At 38.4% G+C, this 21,614-nt stretch overlaps 1 protein-coding gene across 3 annotated transcripts in view; it reads right to left on the reverse strand.

Moving 5' to 3' along the window:
* The window catches only part of FBXO16 (F-box protein 16), a 71,818-nt gene that overhangs the window by 14,497 nt on the left and 35,707 nt on the right, over nucleotides 1-21,614 (reverse strand). For 2 of the 3 annotated variants that reach the window (XM_072634806.1, XM_072634807.1), the window contains exons 4-7: nucleotides 21,350-21,556; nucleotides 7,279-7,443; nucleotides 2,692-2,924; nucleotides 231-333 (exon numbers count right to left, since the gene is read on the reverse strand). In XM_072634806.1, the coding sequence (XP_072490907.1) occupies nucleotides 231-333; nucleotides 2,692-2,924; nucleotides 7,279-7,443; nucleotides 21,350-21,556 (708 nt within the window). The remainder of the gene's footprint in view (nucleotides 1-230; nucleotides 334-2,691; nucleotides 2,925-7,278; nucleotides 7,444-21,349; nucleotides 21,557-21,614) is intronic. The other variant, XM_072634808.1, reaches the window with a different exon arrangement.

A 21,614-nucleotide genomic window follows, 5' to 3' on the forward strand; every position in this document is an offset into this window, starting at 1 on the left:
ATAATTATAATTATAAACTCTAATAGTAGGGAATAGCAAAAAGTTTGAATAATGATAATAGCTAGCATTTATAAAGAACTTTAAGTTTCACAAAGTGCTATATGCCTATCATAGCTAAGAAAATAGTTTGGCATTAGAAAAACTGAACAGTTCTATTTCCCAAAGAGATGATAGAAGTTGAGCATTCTGCAGTACTTGTGAGACAAAACATGACATTCAGAAATACTTGCCAGTGATTGCGCTTTTCTCAGCTTGGATCTGTCTTGAAATTTATTTTTCTTGTTATGTGATTGTCGGCTGAAATCTGAGGCCTGTTCATTTCCTTTCTTCTTTCTATAAATTGAGAAAATAAGCACTAGCAAAAAATTAAAAATGAAACAGCAAGTGCCATTTTTTCATAAATGATATAGGGACATTTATCAATGGATTCAATAAATTTAATACAATTAAATTTAACACACATTAAGCACTTACAATGTGCAAGGTCTATGCTAGGGAATGAGGATAAAACAAGGAGCTCCAATTCTTCTGGTATGAAATGTTATGCCTGGGAGACAGCACTAACTCCTGGGAGATCAAGAAAGGCTTCCTGGAGGAGGTAGTACCTAGAGTTGAAGTTTGAAGGAGGCTAGAAATCCTAAGAGATCAAGGTGAGGTAGGAGTGCATCAGGCCTAGGAAAAAGCCTGTGCAAAGCCCTGGTGACTAGAGATGACACACGCAGAGTTTGGGGAACAGCCAGGAGGGCAGTTTGGCTGAAAGTGAGAGTCCATAAAAGGAAAGAATATGAAAAAAGGATATATACAGAAAGAGGCCAGACTGTTGAAGGCTTCAAATGACTCAAAGAAGAGATGGTATTTCATCATAAAGGCAATAGGGAGCCACTGACTATTTTAAAGTGCAGGAATGACATGAATCAGCTCTGTGGAAAATTACATTGGCAGCTGCCTGGAAGATGAACTGGAGAAGGGAGACTGGAAGCTGGATAACCAATGAGCAGACTACTGCAATAATCCAAAGGCAACTAGGTGACACCAAAGTGCATAGAGAGCTGGGTCTGAAGTCAGAAAGCTTCATTTTCATGAGTTCAAATCTAGTCTCTAACACTTACTGGCTGTGTGACCCTATGCAAGTCATTTAACCCTATTTGCCTCAGTTTCCTCATTTGTAAAATGAGGTGGAGTAGGAAATGGCAAACCATTCCAGTATCTTTGCCAAGAAAACCCCAAATGGCATCACGAAGAGTCAGACACAACCCAAATGACACAATGATAACAAAACAATAACCCAAGCAAGAGGTGATGAGGACCTAAACTAGTGTAGAGGCTGTGTAAGAAAAGAGAAGGGACACAAGAGATGTGGAGGTCAGATCAACAAGAGTCATCAAATGGCTGAGTATGGCACAGATGGCACACATCTGGAACCTCTGCTTTGAAGGGGGAAGGGAGAAGAGGCTGAGACTGGTGGATCATCACTTGAACTCTGGAGTTCTGTTATCATTGTGTCATTTTGATTCAGAACCCAGTTCTGAGCTGCAGCAGAGCTAAAGCCAATAGGCTGAACTCAGAGGTAGGAAGGAAGAGTGGTTTATTCAGAAATGACAGTAATTTAAGAACAAAAAAGATTACATAAATAAGTATAAAATAGAAGTACAAAGCATTTATGTATTTATATAAATTATATAAAATATGTATGATATAAATGTAAAAATAAATTAATTAAATTAAACTAAAACTAAAGGGATTAAATCAATAAAATAGAAGCAAACTGAAGGAATGGCCAGAAAATACGTTGGCCTCAAGAATTAGTCACGTGCCAGGCACTACACTAAGTACTTCACAAATATGTTATCACTTGAGAAGCCTAAATAGAAGAAAAGTAAAATTCTCTGGAGTTCACCACAAAGACTGGATTTAAGATCTTCTACAATCTGGCTTCAACAACTATTAAACAACTGGCTCTGGGAGTGGGTGGGTAGGGAAATGTACTCACAACACACTTTTCGGTTTAATGTGCATTGTCAGCATTTTCTCCATCACTTTTCTTAATTCTAGACAATCAACAAAACAATAAGTAAGCCTCTCTGTAGCATTTTGATGATTACCAAAGTGTAAATGCTCACAGGGAAAATTTAACAATTGGGTTCTTGGGAGCTGTAGCAGCTGGCTCCAGCACACACTTGTGTCTCTCCCCTTCCTCAGATTTTCTAATAGCTTGCCTGGATCTTTTCTTTGGTCTTTTCACATTCTACAATCATGTTCTTTCAATTGTGTCCAATTCTTCGTGACCCCATTTAGGATACTGGCAAAGATACTGGAGTAGTTTGCCATTTCCTTTTCTAGCCCATTTTACAGATGAGGAAAAAGAAGCAAAACAGGGTTAAGTGACTTTCCCAGGATCATACAGCTAGTAAGTTTCCAAGGCTAATTTGAACTCAGGTCTTTCTGTCTCCAGGCCTAGCACTCTATCCACTGAGTCACTTTGCTGCACCTGCAATCACACTTTGTTGCACATAGGTACATGCCTTTATTCCCCACTCCCACCTTCCACCATCAGACTGCTACCTCTCTGAGTGTAGGAAGTATGTAATTTTTCATCTCCCCCAGTGCCTCACACATCACCATACACTATCTATTAGTTTCAACCTATTGTTTCCAAGAACATATGAGATAAGAGAGATACTAGCTTCTTACACCTGCCAGGCTTGTTCAATGGGGTCACAGTTGTCTAGGTAATTGAACCGAATGATGTCAGTGGGATGTTTATCAGAAGATCGCCATGGTGGGAGGTCCTTTTCCCCTCGATTACTCTTCTTCCTAAATGAGCAGGAGGAATGAAGGGCAGATGAAGGGGATTGCTTCAGCTCTGTAGGGTCACCTGATGCTGTCCGAACGTCAGCAGCCATAAAATCATTTTTTGGTGGAGTCTAGGAGAAGAAATGATGCGATCCTTGATTACTGATCCATTGTCCAAAATACTAATATTATATCAATACACATTCTGTCACTGCTATAGCTTATTCAAGAAAACTCACCCATTCCTAAAACTAAGATAAACTCCTACATAACACATATAGAATTACTTTATATTAATTAATTTAAATTAAACTTAATTTTCATAACACATATAGAATACTCAGGGGTTGAATTAAGCACTTTGAAGATAAAATACCCAAACTTCAATAGCTTTTCCCCCCTATTTTTTGATCTTTTAGATAGAGAAGGACCATTTGCCGCTCTGATATAAGTATAGTTGTTTAAATGTCCCTCCATAGTTGCGTGAAGCAAGCCACTTAACCTGTCTGAGTCTTGAGGGATGGGGACTTGGGGGAGGAAAGAGAAGTGAATAAATGTTTTTAGAGTGCCTACTGTGTTCCAGACACTGCACTAAGTGCTTTACAAATACTATCTCATTTGATCCTCACAGCAACACTCCGAGGTAAGTAGGTATTAATTGGGATTCTCATTTTGTTGTTGTTGTTGTGCAGTTGTTTCCATTGTGTTTGACTCTTCATGACCCCATCTTGGCAAAGATACTGGAGTGGTTTGCCATTTCTTTCTCCAGCTCATTTTACTGATGAGGAAACTGAGGCAAACAGGGTGGAGTGACTTACCCAAGGTCACACAGCTAGTACATATCTGAGACTAATCTGAACTCAGGTCTTCCTGATTCCAGAACCACTACTCTATGTATTGTACAATCAAGCCGCCTTAATTTCCTCATCTGTACAAAGAGGTGAATGGGAACAGATTTAGTGAAGACTTCTCAGGAATATGGAGTCTTCTCCCTGGAGTGGAAGAGACCTTAGGCCCAGGTTTCCATTCCTCCAGAGTTGGGTGATTTCCATATAAGGCTACGTATTGCTTTAGGATCAATGACTGGATATGACTCCCTAACTCCTCAGTACCTAATTTGCATATGCGCACGCAGTCTGCAGTCCTCACACTGGTCCACCTGATTTGCATAAGTTCTCAATGCCCAATTTGCATATATTTTCAATGCCTAATTTGCATATGATGACGTGTATTTTCACGGGCTTTGTAATGTCTGGGGAAGCGGAAAATTTGAACCAGGTTTCAAACGGGATTGGTTAGATTTCCCACCTAGAATGTAAGACCTTGCTTCTTAGCCAATGAGAATAATGGTCAGTGGTGGGAGGGGGATTTTTCACGTCAGGGTCTATATAAATTACCATTCTGCTTCTGTAAGGCGCCTCCCTACTCCAGCTTTATGGGTGAAGGGACCGCCTGGTTTCTCGGGAGAACCGAATAAAGGAGATTTTCTGTTTTTACCTTGAGACGCCTCTGAGCAGTCAATTTGAGTAAGGGGGGTTCATGCTTTCCTCCCCCACACAGAGGGTTAATAATACCCCTTAGTACCTATCTTATAGGGCTGCTGTGAGGTTCCAATGAGATACATGTAAAGTGATTGCAATTTTAAGAGTACTATAGAAATATTAATAATAATATGATTGGAATGAACACCCACCCAAGACCAGATACATCAAAGCATTTCACTAATCTCACTAGGCAGCAATTGTTACCAATTGTCAGCAGTAATAGAATCCATTTTTGTTCTTTTAGCCCACTCCCAGAAACATTCCCCATAATTTGATGGAGAATTATGTTTCCGTGACATTCTGTGGAGTATTTCTGATATTCTTCGATGTATAATAGAAAGACTTTCTCTCTTCTTCGTGATAAAAATGAAAGACTTTGTGGTAGAATAAAATGCTCAAGACTCTTACAGTGCACTGGAATGGGAGTCTCTATTAGTCTGAACTAAACTGTTCCCAATCCTGTCCCAACCTGCTACTGACCTCAGCTTTGAGGAATCTGGGAGAGTAATTCTCATTTGCATATTATCAGGCAGTGTGGTCTCCAGTTAAAGGCATTAGATTTGCAGTCAATAGATCTGGCTTTGAATCTTGGCAAGGCTACTTATTTAGAGGCAATGTGAGTTAAGAAGAGCAATAGCAAATCACATTTATATAGCATTTAAACATTTTACAAAATACTTTCCCCACAATATAATCCTGGTTCATTTTTAATGCTCTAAGGATCTATTAAGCGTTTGTTATTGTAATAAATATAGGTGTGTCCTGCTTTGAGAAGAGTCTGATACAATCAGAACATACAAAAACTAGAGTTGGAGGTGGGAAGGAGGAGGGACACTTTCTCCTAATTGGCTCCAAGGTTTCTCCAACCAGCAAGCTCCCCTTAGGCTTTGAAAATGCTATCTGATTTTTAAAACTTTGATTTGCATATAGCAATAGGAACATATCTACTTTGTGAAAAGCTTTTGGTGTGTGTGTATCTAAATGGGGTCACAACTGAAATGACTCAACAACCACAAAATAGATAATATCTCGCTTAGAGTTTTCCTACTGGTTTTCCAAGGGACTACAAAATAATGGGAGGCTACAGATGGGTTAGGCCACAGCTATTCCTGGACTATTTATCTCCTAAAAAAGAAGAATAGAAATACCTACTGGGTACAGAGGATAGAGTGCTGGGCCTGGAGTCAGTAAGACCTGAGTTCAAATCCAAACTCAGACACTCATTAGCTGCAAGTCATTTAACCTCTGTGTGGCTCAGTTTCCTTAACTATAAAATGGGGATAATAATAGCACCTACCTCCTAGGGTTATTGTGAGGCTCAAATGAGATACTATTTGTAAATCACTTAGCATAGTGCCTGCCATATAGTAGGCACTATATAAGTGCTTATTCCCCTTTCCCAAAAGCAGAAAACATTATGCCCTGTTGAGATTCTACAGGAATATAGACATAAATGCACTAATTATAATATGGCAATTGGTGAGGGAGGTTCAGAACTGGATTTTATCTATGGGGAATCTCCCCGTACTATTTCAGCTGTGCAACTGCCTGGCAATTTATGTCCTAGAGAATTCAATTCAGTTGTTTTTCAGTCATGTCTGACTCTCTGTGACCCCTTTGGACTTTTCTTGGCAGAGATACTAGACTGCTTTGCCATTTCCTTCTCCAGGAAGGATTGTAAGAATTATAAGAAGGATTGTAGAAGAATTCTTAGAGAAATGATGCTGTAGGTCTTTCAAGAACACAGAGTAATTCCAGCTATTCACAATATAATTCTTCCTGCTGGTTTTAATGAAATGATTAAACATTTGTGATTGGAAGCATGTGTTTACATAAAAATACTGATAGAATGTAGCACAGTTAATGTTAACTGAATTGATGAATATGCTAAATAAAATCTTCTTTCTATTACAAATGTGTTCAGCAAACCTTTTCTTCACAAATGGTACAATGTTAAAAGATCAAGCCTATGTAGGTAGAATTATCGAGAGCTCTGAATTTTGTTGTTATTTCAGTCATATCTGACTCTCTGTGACCCCATTTGGGGTTTTCTTAAAGATACTGTAGTAGCTTGACATTTCCTTCTCCAGTTTATTTTACAGAAGAAAAATTGAGACAAATAGGGTAAAGTGACTTGCCCAGGGTCACACAGCTAGTTAAGTGTCTGAGGTCAGATTTAAACTCATGAAGATGAATCTTTTTGTTCCAAGCCCAGCACTCTATTCACTGTGCCACCATAAGTACAGTTGACTTCAGATTATTTCTCTTTTATTAGTAGAGGCAGCATTGGGTACTAGTTAAGATAAGAGTACTTTGTTAAAAGCAAGAAAGACAAGAGTTCAACGTAGAACTCTGCACAATTCACTTAACTCATCTATACGTAGTCATGGGTTAGCCACAGTTGGGAAACCTGGGGCCTTGAGGCCACATGTGACCTTCGAGGTCTTTAAGTGTAGCCGTTTGACTGAATCCGAATTTCACAGAACAAATCCCCCTGATAAAAAAAAAATTTGTTCTGTAAAACTTGGACTTAGTCAAAAGGACATATAGAATGCCATATGTGAGCTTGAGGCTGCAAGTTCCCTACCCCTGGTTTAGTTATAGTTGTAATCTGCCTTGATGGAGCCCCCTTGCAAATTATCCACAGTTCCAATGACATAATATGATGCCCAGCTGCTCTAGTCCTAGGTATCATAGAATCTGGTTGCCAGGACAAGTGCATAGTGCTGTGCTATGGGGGTCTTGATCACTGAGAACTGACAGGTGGTTGAATAGCAATGAATAACTCTAACGGGTCAGAAGCTATAAACCTCTGGGTTTTATCACCACACTATTGAAAAATCAACAATTTCCAGGTTGATTTGATCACATTTTTAGTTCCAGACCTCTTTAATGACATGCAATTATGACGTGATGCTTGCTGTTTTTTCTTTCTATCTACCTTGGGCTTAGTAATATGAAGTTCTTTCACCATCTCGATATAGTGTTTCTTCCACACTCCCTGCTCAAATGGGGTCGGAGAGAAACTGATGCACCAGTTAAAACGCAAACACTTGCGCATCCAGAGCTGATCCAATTCAGCCAAGTTCTTCCAGTGCCAGCTCACCTGAAAAAAGCAAGGACCCAGTCAGTCTCTAGCCACCTTTTCAGGGCTCAGTCCTTTACCTAAGCTCTCAATGACCTGGAATAGCCTATTTCCCAAATGTCTTTCTCTTCTTCAGAATGAAGTCTCATGGCTACCTCCAACATTAAATCTTTCTAGACTGGGTGTTCTTAACCTTTTGGGGGATCATGGACACTTCTGGCAGTCTAGTGAAACTCATGGGCCCATTCTCAGAAACGTATTTTATTAGCTATATTCAAAATTGAAGGAAATGCTAAAATTTCAATTAGATGTTAGTGAAAATAAAGATGTAATTTTTTATCATCCAAGTTCATAGACTCCTTGAAATCTACCCACGGACCAGGTAAAGTTCTTTGCCAATAAAAGTAGGGAGAGACAGACAGAGAGAGAGAGAGAGACACAGAGAGACAGAGACAGAGAAAGAGAGAGACAGAGACAGAGAGAGAGGGAAGAGAGAGAACACATCCTTACTGCCTTGACTTAATCGACTGACCCACTGTTACCATACAGGTATATATTTTTTGTATCATTAGCTCTATAGCATAGACCCTATCTCACCTAGAAGGCATGGTATCTTTTAATTTCTAGCCTTCCTTCCCAACCCCCATCTTCCTTCCAAAGCCCTGTAGCACAGTCCCTGCTAGCCTGTGGGTACTGAACAAACAATGGCTGAGGCTGGCCTGCGTGTGGGAGTATTTACAGTAAAGACAATAGGCCGCAGGTTTTGAATGGATCCATTGACAAGTAGGGGGCAGATCCAAAGATCATATAGCCTCTTTGTTCTTACAGAACCCTAAGAGTTTTGCTTATTCTCTCCTCCCTTTCTTCTCCTCCCCAGAAATTTATAGACTCTAGCTGCAGAAAAAACACCACCTCTCCTCTACTTTTTAAAAAGCCCTCCCCATTTCAAGATGAACTAAATAAAAATTACCAAAATTTCAATCAGTCAGCATTTTAAAAAAATATAGTGTTCAGAGCACGACCTGAGGCAGTGGAGGTTAAATACTAAGCATTAAAGGAGGATTAGAAAGAATTCAATACTTCAAAAAGTAAAAATGGGGGGAAAAGTGATCCAAGAGCCAGAAGGAAAAAAGGACAGTATTGGGGTGGGGGATGGGGTGGGGAAGGATCCTAACAGGGAGGGCCAGGCAAGGGAGAAGAGAAACCACATTCCAAGACTATTTGACCTGGAGATGAAATAGAGCCCAGCCCCTCCTCCATAGCCTCTCTGCAGGGAAGCAAGAAGCTTTGAGCGAAGAGGAGGCAGGCCAGCCCCACCAACCTCTTCTCCTACTTATTTCTGGACTTTCTGAGAATTTGGAACTTAAGTTGTTATTTTTTGTCTTTTGGCCTCAGGGGTAATGGGATTTTTGTAGGTAAAGGGGCAAGGATAATGGTATAACAAAACAAAACTCAGTTGCCTCTCCCCTCCTTGCCCAGACAGTGCAAACACTCCAGAACGGATTCGGAGTTGGGTCTGCAACCTGACTCCAGGCACCAATGGGGGGAGGGGTTGAGGAAGGCAAATATCTAAAATTAGATCTCTGCCTACAAAACATAAGTTACTTTAAAAGTTAAATCCTATAGCCAAATACAATACGTTCTATGAAAGCTGGTCATAAGATGATGTTTGTGGGGTTTTTTTTTTTTGACACAAAGTAGTCCTTATGAGCATAAATGATTCAATTAATCAATGTATCTGCTTTCACATGCAGCCAGACTACTGTCTACCTGTGGTTTATCAACTTTTACTGAAGGAAAGTCAGCATGAAGTTGATATTTGGAAAAGCTTGAATATGTTGAGTATATAGGCATTAACTTGTAATTTTTCGTTTAAAAATTTATACAGCTGACCTATATCTGTCAAGTTGTGTCAGTTTTGTTGTTGTGTTTGTCTTTTTGAAGAGGGCCATGATGTTAAGATGATGACATGACTCGCCGTTGACTTTGACTTGAGTGAGGGAGGGCTGTGCAAGGTCACTGACCTCACTTTCTTCTCCTGAGCCATCTGGGTCCAGTGGCTTGATATGCATCAGGACAATTAGAGATGGCCAGGATGCAAGGGGAGACCCTGGCCCTTTCAGGCTAAGGTCTTATCACATTCTCACTTTGTGTGAGATACACCCATTCAATGGCTGTGAAAGATGACCAGTTCTCATTTTACTAGAAACTAAGTAAATGTTAGACTAATGACTATAATTGTTTTGGCGTCTTAAATATTTTACTTTAGAGGTTAAACTGCTTCAACCTATTTTATTGAAAAGAGATGTGAAAAGAGAGGTCAACACACAAAGAATGAGGCAGGAATGAGCAGAGAAGGAAAAATAATTACCTCAATTACCACCATTTCCATGAAAGTTCAACTTAGCAAGGCTTACATAGTAGGTACTTAATAAATATTTACTTATTAATTGATTGGTTGATTAATTAACTGATGAAAAATGACACTATAAGGAACAGACAAGAAGAACGTACTTTAGCCAACAAATAGCCAATCTCCTTACCAAGCAGAAAGACATAACAACCAAAGGCCACAAAGATTTAGAATATAAACTTGTCTGTAAAACACCATGGAGGAAGATGGCAGAATATTGTGCATAATATTGCCTCACAAAACATCCAAAAATGTGGAAGAAAAGCCTGGTGTAAGACCCAAATGAGTCATCCCAAGAATATTCACACAAATGAAAATGGCAAGAAGATAAGAAATAGATAGAAAACGGAATAGATTTGTTAAGGTTTCTGTGAAGAAACATGAAACATCAAATGAGGTAGATTCTATGAAGAAATATTAAATATTAAACACAATGGAATTGTTCTATTTGAACCCTGATGCCCCAGGCCCCCAAATGCCATGCAAAGAAGTAGAAACAGCATTTAAGATGATGAACCTGGGAGGAACAGCCAGATCAGTACAAATATCCACAGAGGAAATCTGTTTCTCTGTTGGAAGCAACATAATCTTAGTTCAATTCTATTCCATTAAATTCAGCAAATGCTTATTAAGCACCTACCACTCAGAAGGTATCTGCAAAGCAGTCTTATCTTAGGGAGGGAAAGATACCAAGACAATGTAAAAAAAATCATAGATGATGTTACTACCCCGCCCCCCCCAATGCCATCCAGAAATCATTGGCCACAACTGACTCGCAGACCTATTTCTCTTTATAAAATCTTTATGAGAATAATTAAGGATATTATTGGTGAAAATGAGAAGGTAATAGTTATGCTTTCACAATGATTTTTTTATATGAAATAGTATCTATATGATCATGAAAGATACAAAGACTATAAAATACTACTATATTTATTTTTTGCTGGTTATCAAAAGATACCACATTTGACTTTGCAGCCATTAATCAACAAGCATTTATTAAGCACCTATTATGTACACTGTACAAGACACAGGAGATACAAAGACAAAAACATTAACCAGCTCCTGAGCACAAAGCGCTCACATTCTCTGAGGGAGATGATATTTACAGGTAAGTTAGGTAAGTTAGAAATAAAATAAATACAAGAAAATTTCTGGTAGCAGGGGTACCAGAAGTTGGGGAGATTAGGAAAGGCCTCATGTATACGGTAACTCATGAGTTGAACTTTGAAGTAGGTAGAGGTGAAAAGGGAGGCGTTTTAGGCATGCCTAACAGCCTGGGAAAAGTCATGGAGGTAGCAGACATAATATGTGTGAGGAGCAGCAGGTTAGTTTGGCTGGAGGGTAGAGTGTGTGTGAAAGAAAGGAAATAATACATAGTAAGGCTGGAAAAGTGGGCTAGAGCCATAAGGTGAAAGACTTTCAGGACTAAACACAGTGGCTGGTATTTGATCCTGGAGGTAATGGGACTCCACCCTACCTTTCTAGGTTTATTAGATATGATTTCCCTTTACATACTCAATGCTCCAACCTAACTAGCCTTGCTGCTTCTCACATGTGATAGTCATCTGCCATCTCCATGCATTTGCACTGGCTTAGAATGCCTTTCCTCTCACTTCTACCACCCAAACTCCCTAGTTTCCTTCAAAATTCAGTTTAAATGTCATCCACTACATGCAGCTATTCCCATGGCTACCAATTGCTAGTTGAGTTGCTTTCCAGTTGTGTCTGACTCTGTGTGACCCCATTTGGGTACCTGATGAAGATACTGGAATAGTACACTTGAATTTGCTCGTGCTTCCCCCCAAAAAATTGTCTTGTATTTATTTTTTACATTATTAAATGTGTACGTCACCTCCCCGATAGAACGTAAGTTCTTTGAAAACAGGGATTATTTCATTTTTTTGTGTTTGTTCCTCAGTACCTAGCACAGTGACTGGCATGTAGTAGGTGCTTAATAAATATACAGTGTTCAGTCATGTCCAACCCTCTATGACCCCATCTTGGGTTTCCTTGGCAAAGATATTGAACTGGTTTGCTATTTCTTTCTCCAGATCATTTTTACAGCTGAGGAACTGAGGCAAACAGGGTGAAGTGACTTGCCCAGGGTCACATAGCTAGTAAATGTTTGAGGCCAGATTTGAACTCATGAAGATGAATCTTCCTGCTTTCAACGGCCACTGGGCCACCTAGCTGCCCACTTAATAAATGTTTGTTGGTTTATTGACTGATTAATAAAAAACTGCTGGAGTTTATTGAGTAAAATGTGACTTTAAATTTCTCTCCCAACAAGGTATCTCTTGTGTATATATGTCTCTCATGCAACTGCAGATATAACTAACTGTTCAATGATCTTTTGATTATTGCCAAGTGAGACATAAAATGGAGCTTTATCCTTGCTAAAGATATTTGCTAATGTCAGGGAGGATCAAAATGAAAGAGGGGATTCCTCAGAAATTGGGTGTTCTTAGCTTTTAATATGTCATCAGTCCTTTCAGCAATCTGGTGAAGCTCACTTACCCCTTCTCAGAATAAATGTTACATTTCATTTAGAAGTTAATAAAAATAAAGATATCATTTTTTCCCATCTAAGTTCATAGGGCCTCTGAAATCTATCCACAGATTTCACCTGTGGACCACACATTAAGAATTCTTGCTAGAAATGAAGTCTTGTAGATGTTTCTACTTACAGATAATATTGTGTTGGTTGCATCAAGCAACATTACAGGACTTCCTCAATGAGATAATGATTACTCACAGAATATTGAAATAACAATAAAAGAAAAAAACAGGTGAAGAATGTCTGTTGTCTAGTCTATGACATATAATGGGAGGCCAGTTCATTGAGTTAATATATATATTTGGGACATGTAAGTCTAGGTAAGTGACTTGGACCCAGAATTGAATTGGGGTAGAGAGCAAACAGGATTGAATTTGGGATGCTGAATAGTGATTCAAACTGCTCCCAAGGACTAGCAAAAAAACACCCACTTTTTAAATTCAAATATTATTGCAGTAATATGATATGGTTACAAATATTGAAGCACTATGCTTTTTGAATAATCAAAGCTGCAGATGACCCAGAGGGGAATGGAGGGACTCATGGTGGTGCAAGAGGGCCACAGCACATTTCCAAAGATGACCTATGCACACACCAAGTTCTGTAAGGAATACCAACTGTAGTGAGAGCAAGGAATGGCCTGAGTGCTGCAGAAAGTGCCTCCAGGGAGTTGGGCAGATCCTTTTTATAGGAGAACAGTGATAAGAATTACACCAGATGAGAAGGTACAGTTGGGTTACATTATGTACTGGTGGAAGTAATATGCACACTTATAAACTCATAGGTCCAGTAAAGCATATTGAAGTATTAAATGAGCTATTGAATTACTAGGAGAAAAATAAATCCCCTCTTTGGAGCCTTCCTTGATAATAGTCCTACAGAAGCATACCTTAGAGATATCATGGGTTCAGTTCTAGACCACTACAGTAAAGTAAATACCTCAATAAAGCAAATCATATGAATTTTTTGGTTTCCCAGTACATATAAAAGTTATGGTTACACTATACTATAGTCTATGAAGTGTGTAATAGTATGATGTCTAAAAAAAACCCCCAATATGTACACATTACTTTAAAAATAGCAATTAGCTAAAGCAATAGCTTTAGCAATAAAGCTAAAAACGTTAACCACAATCTGAGCCTTCAACAAGTCATAATCTTTTTGCTGGTGGAGGGTCTTGCCTTGAGGCTGATGCCCGCTGACTGATCTGGGTGGTGGTTGCTGAAGGATGGGCTGGCTATGGCAATTTCTTAAAATAAGGCAATGAAGTTTGCCTCATCAACTGACTCTTCCTTTGTTTTGAACACTTAGAGGAGGCTGTTGGGTTATTAATTGGACTAATTTCAATATTGTTGTGTCTTAGGGAATAGGGAGTCCTGAGGAGAAGGAGAGATGCAGGGAACCAATGGCTGATGAACCAGTCAGAAAACACACGACGTATCAATTAAGTTCACCATCTTGTATGGATGTGGTTTGTGGTCCCCCCAAACAATTATAATAGTAACATCAAAGATCGCTGATCACAGATGAACATAACAGATATAATAATAATGAAAAAAACTTAAAGTATTGAAAGAATTACCAAAATGTGACACAGAGACATGGTGTGAGCACACACTTTTGGAAAAATGGCACCGACTGACTTGCTTAACACAGGATTGTCACAAACCTTCAATTTATAAAAAAAAAAAAGGCAGTATCTGTGAAGTGCACGCAATAAAATGAGGTATCCCTGCACTGCCTTGAACTCCTCTATTAGATGGTGAACATCTTGAGAGCAGGGACCATCCCTTGTCTTTCTTTGTATCCCAGGTGTTTAGCATAATGCCTGGCATATGTATAGGAACTTGGTAAATGCTTATTGACCGACTTTGCCTAACTTACGACTCCATGCAGCAATTGATTGTAACAACATGTTATTCTGCAGAATTTTTTTTCACTGCTTCATGTGTTCATGTTCATCTATGCAACCAGGCTGCTAGCTCTATGGATAGGAAACATGTCCTCACAGAAATTAGGAGTCTGCAGAGGCAGCATGGTTTAGTGGAAGGAGCAAAGGACACAAGTCTTTCAGTTTGAGTCTTGGTTCCATAACCAGAAAGGTGAGTGGTATGATGGAAAGAGTACTGAAATATGGTATCATGAGCCCTCAGTTTGAGTTCTGTTTTTGCTACTTCCTAGTTAAATAACCTTCTGAACCTCAGTTTCCTCATTTGTAAACTGGGAACATTAGACATCCATCAAATAAGGGTGTTGTGAGGAAAGCATTTTGTGAATTGTAATGCACCATATAAAGGCATATCATTACTATCTATGTAATTTGGGAAGGTCACTTAATGTCTCAGTCTCAGTTTCCTAACCTGATAACTACCTCTCCTATGTACCTTATAGGGTTGTTGTTGGGTTTTTTTTGTGGGGAGGGGAGCAAGTGAAATTATGTAGTGTATGGTATTTTATAAACTACAAAACTCTATATAAACATGAGGCATTATTCTTGATTGATTAGACTCAGGTCAAGAAATTTGCCCATTATGATACAGCTGTTTCTAGCAGAACTAGAACAAGGATCCAGGTATCTTCATTCTTAGTGAAACACTCTTTTCAACTATAACCATCACTCTGTATTCTCTTGTACCCCAAAGTGTCTAGCAAAGTTCTAGACACATACACAACAGACATTTAATAAATACTCATTGATTGATAAACTGATACACAATTATAATAGACAGACCAATGTATTTGGAGCCAGAGGACCTGCATTTGAATCTCAGATCTGTTACTTACTACCTCTATGAGCTTAGGTAAAGAATTCAAATATTTTTGGTCTCAGTTTCCATATCTATAAAATTAAGAACTTGGACTAATTGGTGATGTTATGATAAAACAGAAACCTACGGTTACTTATATAAGATATGTTCATAAATATAGCTCCTATGAACACAAAGATATTGAACTCTATTACTAAAAGCAGTGCCACATAGCAGGGCCATAGCAAAAGAAGATCTAGATCAAGGGTTCTTAACCTGGAGTCTGTAAATTTACTTTTTTTAAGAAATATGTCAATAACCGCATTTCAGCATAATTGGCTTCCTTTATAACGCTACGTATTTTATTTTATGCACTTAAAACCATTGTTCTGAGAAGGGGGGCCATAGATTGCCAGAGGGTCCATGACATATAAAGAAGGTTAAGAATCCTTGCTTTCCAGATGAAAGAATCTTAGAACTTTGGACTAGAGATCATAATTTATAGATGGGGAAATTATATTTATAAATTATACTTATAAATATGAGGAAAATGAGGCCTAGATAAGAGAAATGACTTGCTCAAATTCAAACAAGAATTACTGACCCTTTCGTATTTCTGTGAAATCTTTATGCCTATTTTCTTTGTGAAAATTATCTACATAAACATTGAGAGTATCTGTGATATTTCACAGAGGTTTCCAATAGTAGGCCAGATCTAACTACAAGATACGGAATATAAGTTACTTTTAAATAGGAATTGTTTCATTCGTTGCATTTGAATCCCTAGTATCTAGCAAAGGATTTATCATACAGTGGGTTAACAAATTCTTGTTGATAGAGAAGACAAGATCCCACTCTATCACTTGCTGCTTACTAAACGCCGTTTGATTTAGTAGGACAAAATTCAGCCTTTAAGACTTTGCTTCCACTAAACCTCTCCCATGCATATCTTAAGATTGCACAAGAAGAGCCTCCAATAGAAGTGACCACAGAGATAACTTTTTTAAATAATCCTCTGATTATCAACACTAAGATAAAAAACATGGAAATGTATGCTCACTAAAACTGTTTGGCATTGTTATGGAGGATGTCCTCAAAGTCTAAAGAGAAGGATTCCCAAAACACAGTGAGGTACCTTGAAATTCCTGGTTATAGATGATATTGTGTTCAGAGTATTGTATCCTGGAATACTACAGAACCTCCTCAGTGGATCCTGTAACTATCCCCCAAAAAACATCTGTAGAACTATCCGCAAAGGGTCTTCATCCATGTCATGCCCAGTCTCCCAAGGCTTTGTCCTAGACCCTCTTTTCTCTGTGTACTATCTCACTTGATGATGGTATTATCCTTTCAATTATCATCTCTATGTTGAAAATTCTAAGATCTATATATCTTGTCCTAAACTCTCTCCTGAATTCTAGTTATCAAGTGCTTGTTGGACCTTTCAAATTGGATTTCCCTAACCCAAAACTATCTCAAATTCAATATGTCCAAAACAGAACTCATTATCTCCTCCCCTCCCCCCCCCCCCCAAATTCATACCTCTTCTGAAATTCCCTGTCATTAACAAAGATACCACTATTCTCCCAGTTTCCCAGGTTCAAAGTGTTAAAGTGATCCTTGGTTCTTCACTTAATCCATATATGCAATCAGCTACCAAATCTCTTTTCTATATCCACAAATTCTCTCATATATATTTCCTTCTCTTCCCTAACACAGCCATCACCTTGGTGTAAGCCTTTGTTGTCTCACACCTGAACTATTACAATGCCTTTTCATTGGATTCCTTGTCTCAAGTTCTTATCCCATTCCACACAGATCCACACAGTGATTTTTCCTAAAATATAGGTTCATGTCATCTCCTTACTCAATAAACTCCAGTGGCTTCCTAATATCTTAGGATCAAATACAAATTGTTTGTTTAGCACTTAAAGCTCATCATAACCTGATTCCCCCCTTCTTACCCTTTCCAATTTTCTTACACTTTCTTCTCTCTGACCACATTGAGTTCTAATCATCTTGGCCTATTTGACTGTTCCTTGCCCATGGTGCTCTATTTCTCAATTATTCTTTTGCACTGGTTGCCTCTCAAGCACAGAATAGTTCCCTCCTCATCTATGCATCTGAAAATCTCTGACTTCTTTTAAGACTCATTTCAAATGCTAAATCCTATGGGAGACCTTTCCCAGGTCCCTCAGCAGCTAATATTTCTAACTTCTCTGTACGTCTTTCACATATACTTACTTATATATGTGGCTTCCCCCCATTAGGACATAAAATTCCTTGAGAACAGAAGCTATTTTGCCTTTTTTTTTTTTTTGTATCCCTAATGATAGCAGGGCCCAGCACATAATAAACACTGAATAAATTCTTGTTGATTGGAGAAGCAGCCCAGTGTGTTGGATAGACTGCTACGTCTTGGAATCAGAAGGATCTGGGGTTCTAACCCCATCTCAGGCAGTTAATATCTGTATGACTCTGGGTAAATCATAACCTTTGGGCTTCAGTTTCCTCAGCTATAAAATAAAGGGGCTAGATTTGATAATTTCTAAGGTCCCTTTCAGTTCTAAATCTATCATCCTGTGAGTTCATTGGATTAATATTGCCTAGTTATGAAATGCAGTTAGAGGGACAATGAACTGGGCTCAGAATTGAATAGCAGAAGATCAAGTTGGATGACATTCAGGAAATTACACAGTTCTTTCAATAAACCCAAAGTACTCTGTGCCACAAAGGTCCATCTTTTTCACATTAATATTCTCTTAGGGTTGCTATATAGCTGTGAAACATGGAATGCTAAGATCTAAGAAGATTCAAAATTCCAGGGACTTGAAGGACAATGGAAAAATGCATAATGGGTATAAATAAACTATACATCTTATTTTGGGGGGGGTTATTGTATTGTGCTTATTTAAAGGTCATAGTTAAAGCTCCTTTTTTCCTTTCTTTTTTCTTTTTTAGAATTATTTGTTTTCAGTTTTCAACAATCACTTCCATAAGTCTTAAATTTTCACCCCCTCCCTCCCTCTCCCCTTCCTTCCTGAGAGAGTGTGCAATCTTACATGGGTTCTACACAAAACATTCTTATGAAACACATTTTCACATTAGTCATGTTGCATAGAAGAACTAAAACAAATGGGAGAAACCATGAGAAAAACCAAAACAAAATAAAATATAACAGAACAGAAAATAGTCTGCTTCATTCTGCATTCCAATTCCATAGTTCTTTCTCTGGATGTGGATGGTATTTTACCTCAAAAGTCCTTTGAAAATGTGTTAGGTCCTTGCATTGCTGTGAAGGACTAAGTCTATCAGAAACAGTCCTTGCACACTGTGGCTGTAACTGTGTATAATGTTCTCCTGGTTCTGCTAATTTCACTCAGCATCAGTTCATATAAGTCTTTCCAGGCTTTTCTGAAGTCCTCCTGTTTGCCATTTCTTATAACTCAGCAATATTTTGTTACATTCATATACCACAACTTGTTCAGCCATTCCCCAATTGATGGGTATTCTTGGCCACCACAAAGAGAGCCACTTTAAATATTTTTGTACATGTAGGTCCTTTTCCCATTTTTATGATATCTTTGGGTTACAGTCCTAGAAAAAATATTGCTGGGTCAAAGGGTATGCACATTTTTGTAGCCCTTTGGACATAGTTCCAAATTACTCTCTAGATCAGCTCACAACTCCACCAACAATGAATCAGTTAAACTATACATCTTAGCACCAATGGCAGACACACAAGAAGTAATATACAAATCACTTGAGGGCATGAATGACAAAGAAAGGGGTGGATCATTCATGTCGTGAGAATAAGAGGTAACAGATGGCCAGTACAAGTACTTCACTGGTACCCTATGAAACATTAAAAGCTCCAAAGAATTAGGAAGTCTAAACTTCATGGAATGGCTCCTTTCTGGAGTATTTAAGGAAAGGCTATAGAGAAGAAAAATACAGAATGGTAAGACATGGATAGGACATAATCTGTACTAATGGAAGGATTATCTATGTGTGATGAGATCATGGGTTCATCCAATACACTATCAAACTAAGGCCTTTGCACATCAAAGAAGAGTACTGTATAAGGAAAGAAGCTCAAAGTTTCCACTGGACTGTCTTGAGAGGGTGTGATGTGGCTTTGGAGACACTTAAGGAAATTCAAGCCAGTTCTATTAAGAAGATCCCTCCATTTTGTACCATGGTGAGAAGGGTAACTCAAAGACAATATAGAGAGAAGAAATATGGAGTAGAAATCATAGGGATTGAGAAACTTGTAGGGTGTGAAGGTGGATCTTTAGTGGTTGTTTATACAGTTACATATTCACTTTTATTTAGTTGGATCAGAAAAAGGAACATAGTATAGTAAATAAAGAGTTGGTCTTGGAGTCAAGAAGATCTGGGTTACAATTGATAAACTGTCAAAGGATATGAACAGGAAGTTTTCAGAGGAAGAAATTAAAGCTATCTATAGTCATATGAAAAAATGCTTTAAATCACTATTGATTAGAGAGATATAAATCAAAACAACTCTGAGGTACCACATCACATCTATCAGATTGGCTTACATGACAAAAAAGGAAGATGATACATGTTAGAGAAGATGTGGGAGAGTTGGAACACTAATTCATTGCTGGTGGAGCTATGAGCTGATCCAACCATTCTGGAGAGCAATTTGGAACCATGTCCAAAGGGCTACAAAAATGTGCATACCCTTTGACCCAGCAATATTGCTTCTAGCACTGTATCCCTAAGAGATCATAAAAATGGGAAAGGGTCCCAAATGCACAAAAATATTTATATCAGCTCTCTTTGTGGTGGCCAAAAACTGAAAATCAAGGGGATACCCATCAATTGGGGAATGGTTGAACAAGTTGTGGTATATGAATGTAATGGAATACTGTTATGCTATAAGAAATGATGAACAGCAAGACTTCAGAGAGGACTGGAAAGATATATATGAACTGATGCTGAGTGAAATGAGCAGAACCAGGTGAACAATGTACACAGTAACAGCCACAGTGTGCAAAGACTGCATCTAATAAACTTAGCCCATCACAGCAAGGACCTAAAACATTTCCAAAGACTCATGATGCAAAATGTCATCCACATTCAAAGAAAGAACTTTAGAGTTGGAACACAGAATGCAACAAGCTATTTTCTCTTTTGTTATGTTTTTTTTTGTTTTGGTTTTTCTCATGATTTCTCCCATTCGTTTTAATTTCTATGCAACATGATTAATGTGAAAATGTGTTCAATAAGAAAAGAAAAAAAAAGATCTAGATTTGTATCTTATCTCTGATACACATATAGGCATCAGCTGAAAGGAGCTTAAATAATAAATTGAGATTTTAAAGTTAGATGACTAAATTGGCTTCTCCTTTAAATAATATGAACCACTATTTAGTTGTATGGGGAATAGGTGGATGAAAGACTATAGAGAAATTTATAAAAATTATAAAATTAGAGATGGTAAGTACTTTGGTTTTTCAGTTCACTCTCAGGGTCCCTCTGTTATTTTAAAATGCTTTACTCAGTCAAATGACTGAAGGTATTTTAGAATACAGTTCTTGCCCATAAAAGAACAAGTCCCAGGCTGAAGAATGTGAGAATTAATGGGAACTACATAGATAATAGCTAGCATTTTATAGCACATTAAGCTTTGCAAAATGATTTACAAATATTATGATGCTGTCCCTTCATAACAACCCTAGGAGGTAAGTACTATTATTATCCTCATTTTTCTTGTTGTTCATTTGTTTCTGTCATGTTCAACTCTGTAACCTCATTTGGGATTTCCCTTGGCAAGGATACTGGTATGGTCTGTCATTTCTTTCTCCAGCTCATTTTATAGGTGAGGAAACTTAGGCAGACAGGGTTAAGTGACTGGTCCAGGATCACACAGCTTGTAAGTGTCTGAGGCCATATTTGAACTCAAGAAGATGAATCTTCCTGACTCCAGGCCCAGCGCTGTTCATTGTGCCACTTAGCTACCCCATTTTTAAAGATGCCCAGGGTCATACAGCTAAGATCTAAGGGCAAATTTGAATTCAGGTCTTCCTGACTCCAAGTCTAGAGCTCTAACTACTGCACTACCTAGCTACAGCTAGGTGAAACACAATATTGCTATGCCAATGGATTTACAACTTGATTTTATTAAAACAACTTTCATTTATGAGGTTTGCGCTCAGTGTTGCTTATTTGCTTTACCTGTGCACATCGACAGAGACTTCGGGGGTCTAGGAAGGAAAAGATGTACAAAGACAACACCCTGGGGAGCTTGGTCGTGAAATCTAAGGCTTCTGCTGGAATCCTTTCCTGAAGGTGTCGACTGCAGAACTTTTGCTGTGACAGAGAACACTGCTCAAATAAGCCTGTCAATATTCTTCTCCTCTGAGCATCTGTCCACTTGTCAAACTGAAAGGGAAAAAAACCAGCACCAACAAAGAAAAGCAAATCAGCTACAGATTTAATA

This window comes from Notamacropus eugenii, chromosome 1 (assembly GCF_028372415.1).
Source record: "Notamacropus eugenii isolate mMacEug1 chromosome 1, mMacEug1.pri_v2, whole genome shotgun sequence".
NCBI lineage: Eukaryota > Metazoa > Chordata > Mammalia > Diprotodontia > Macropodidae > Notamacropus > Notamacropus eugenii.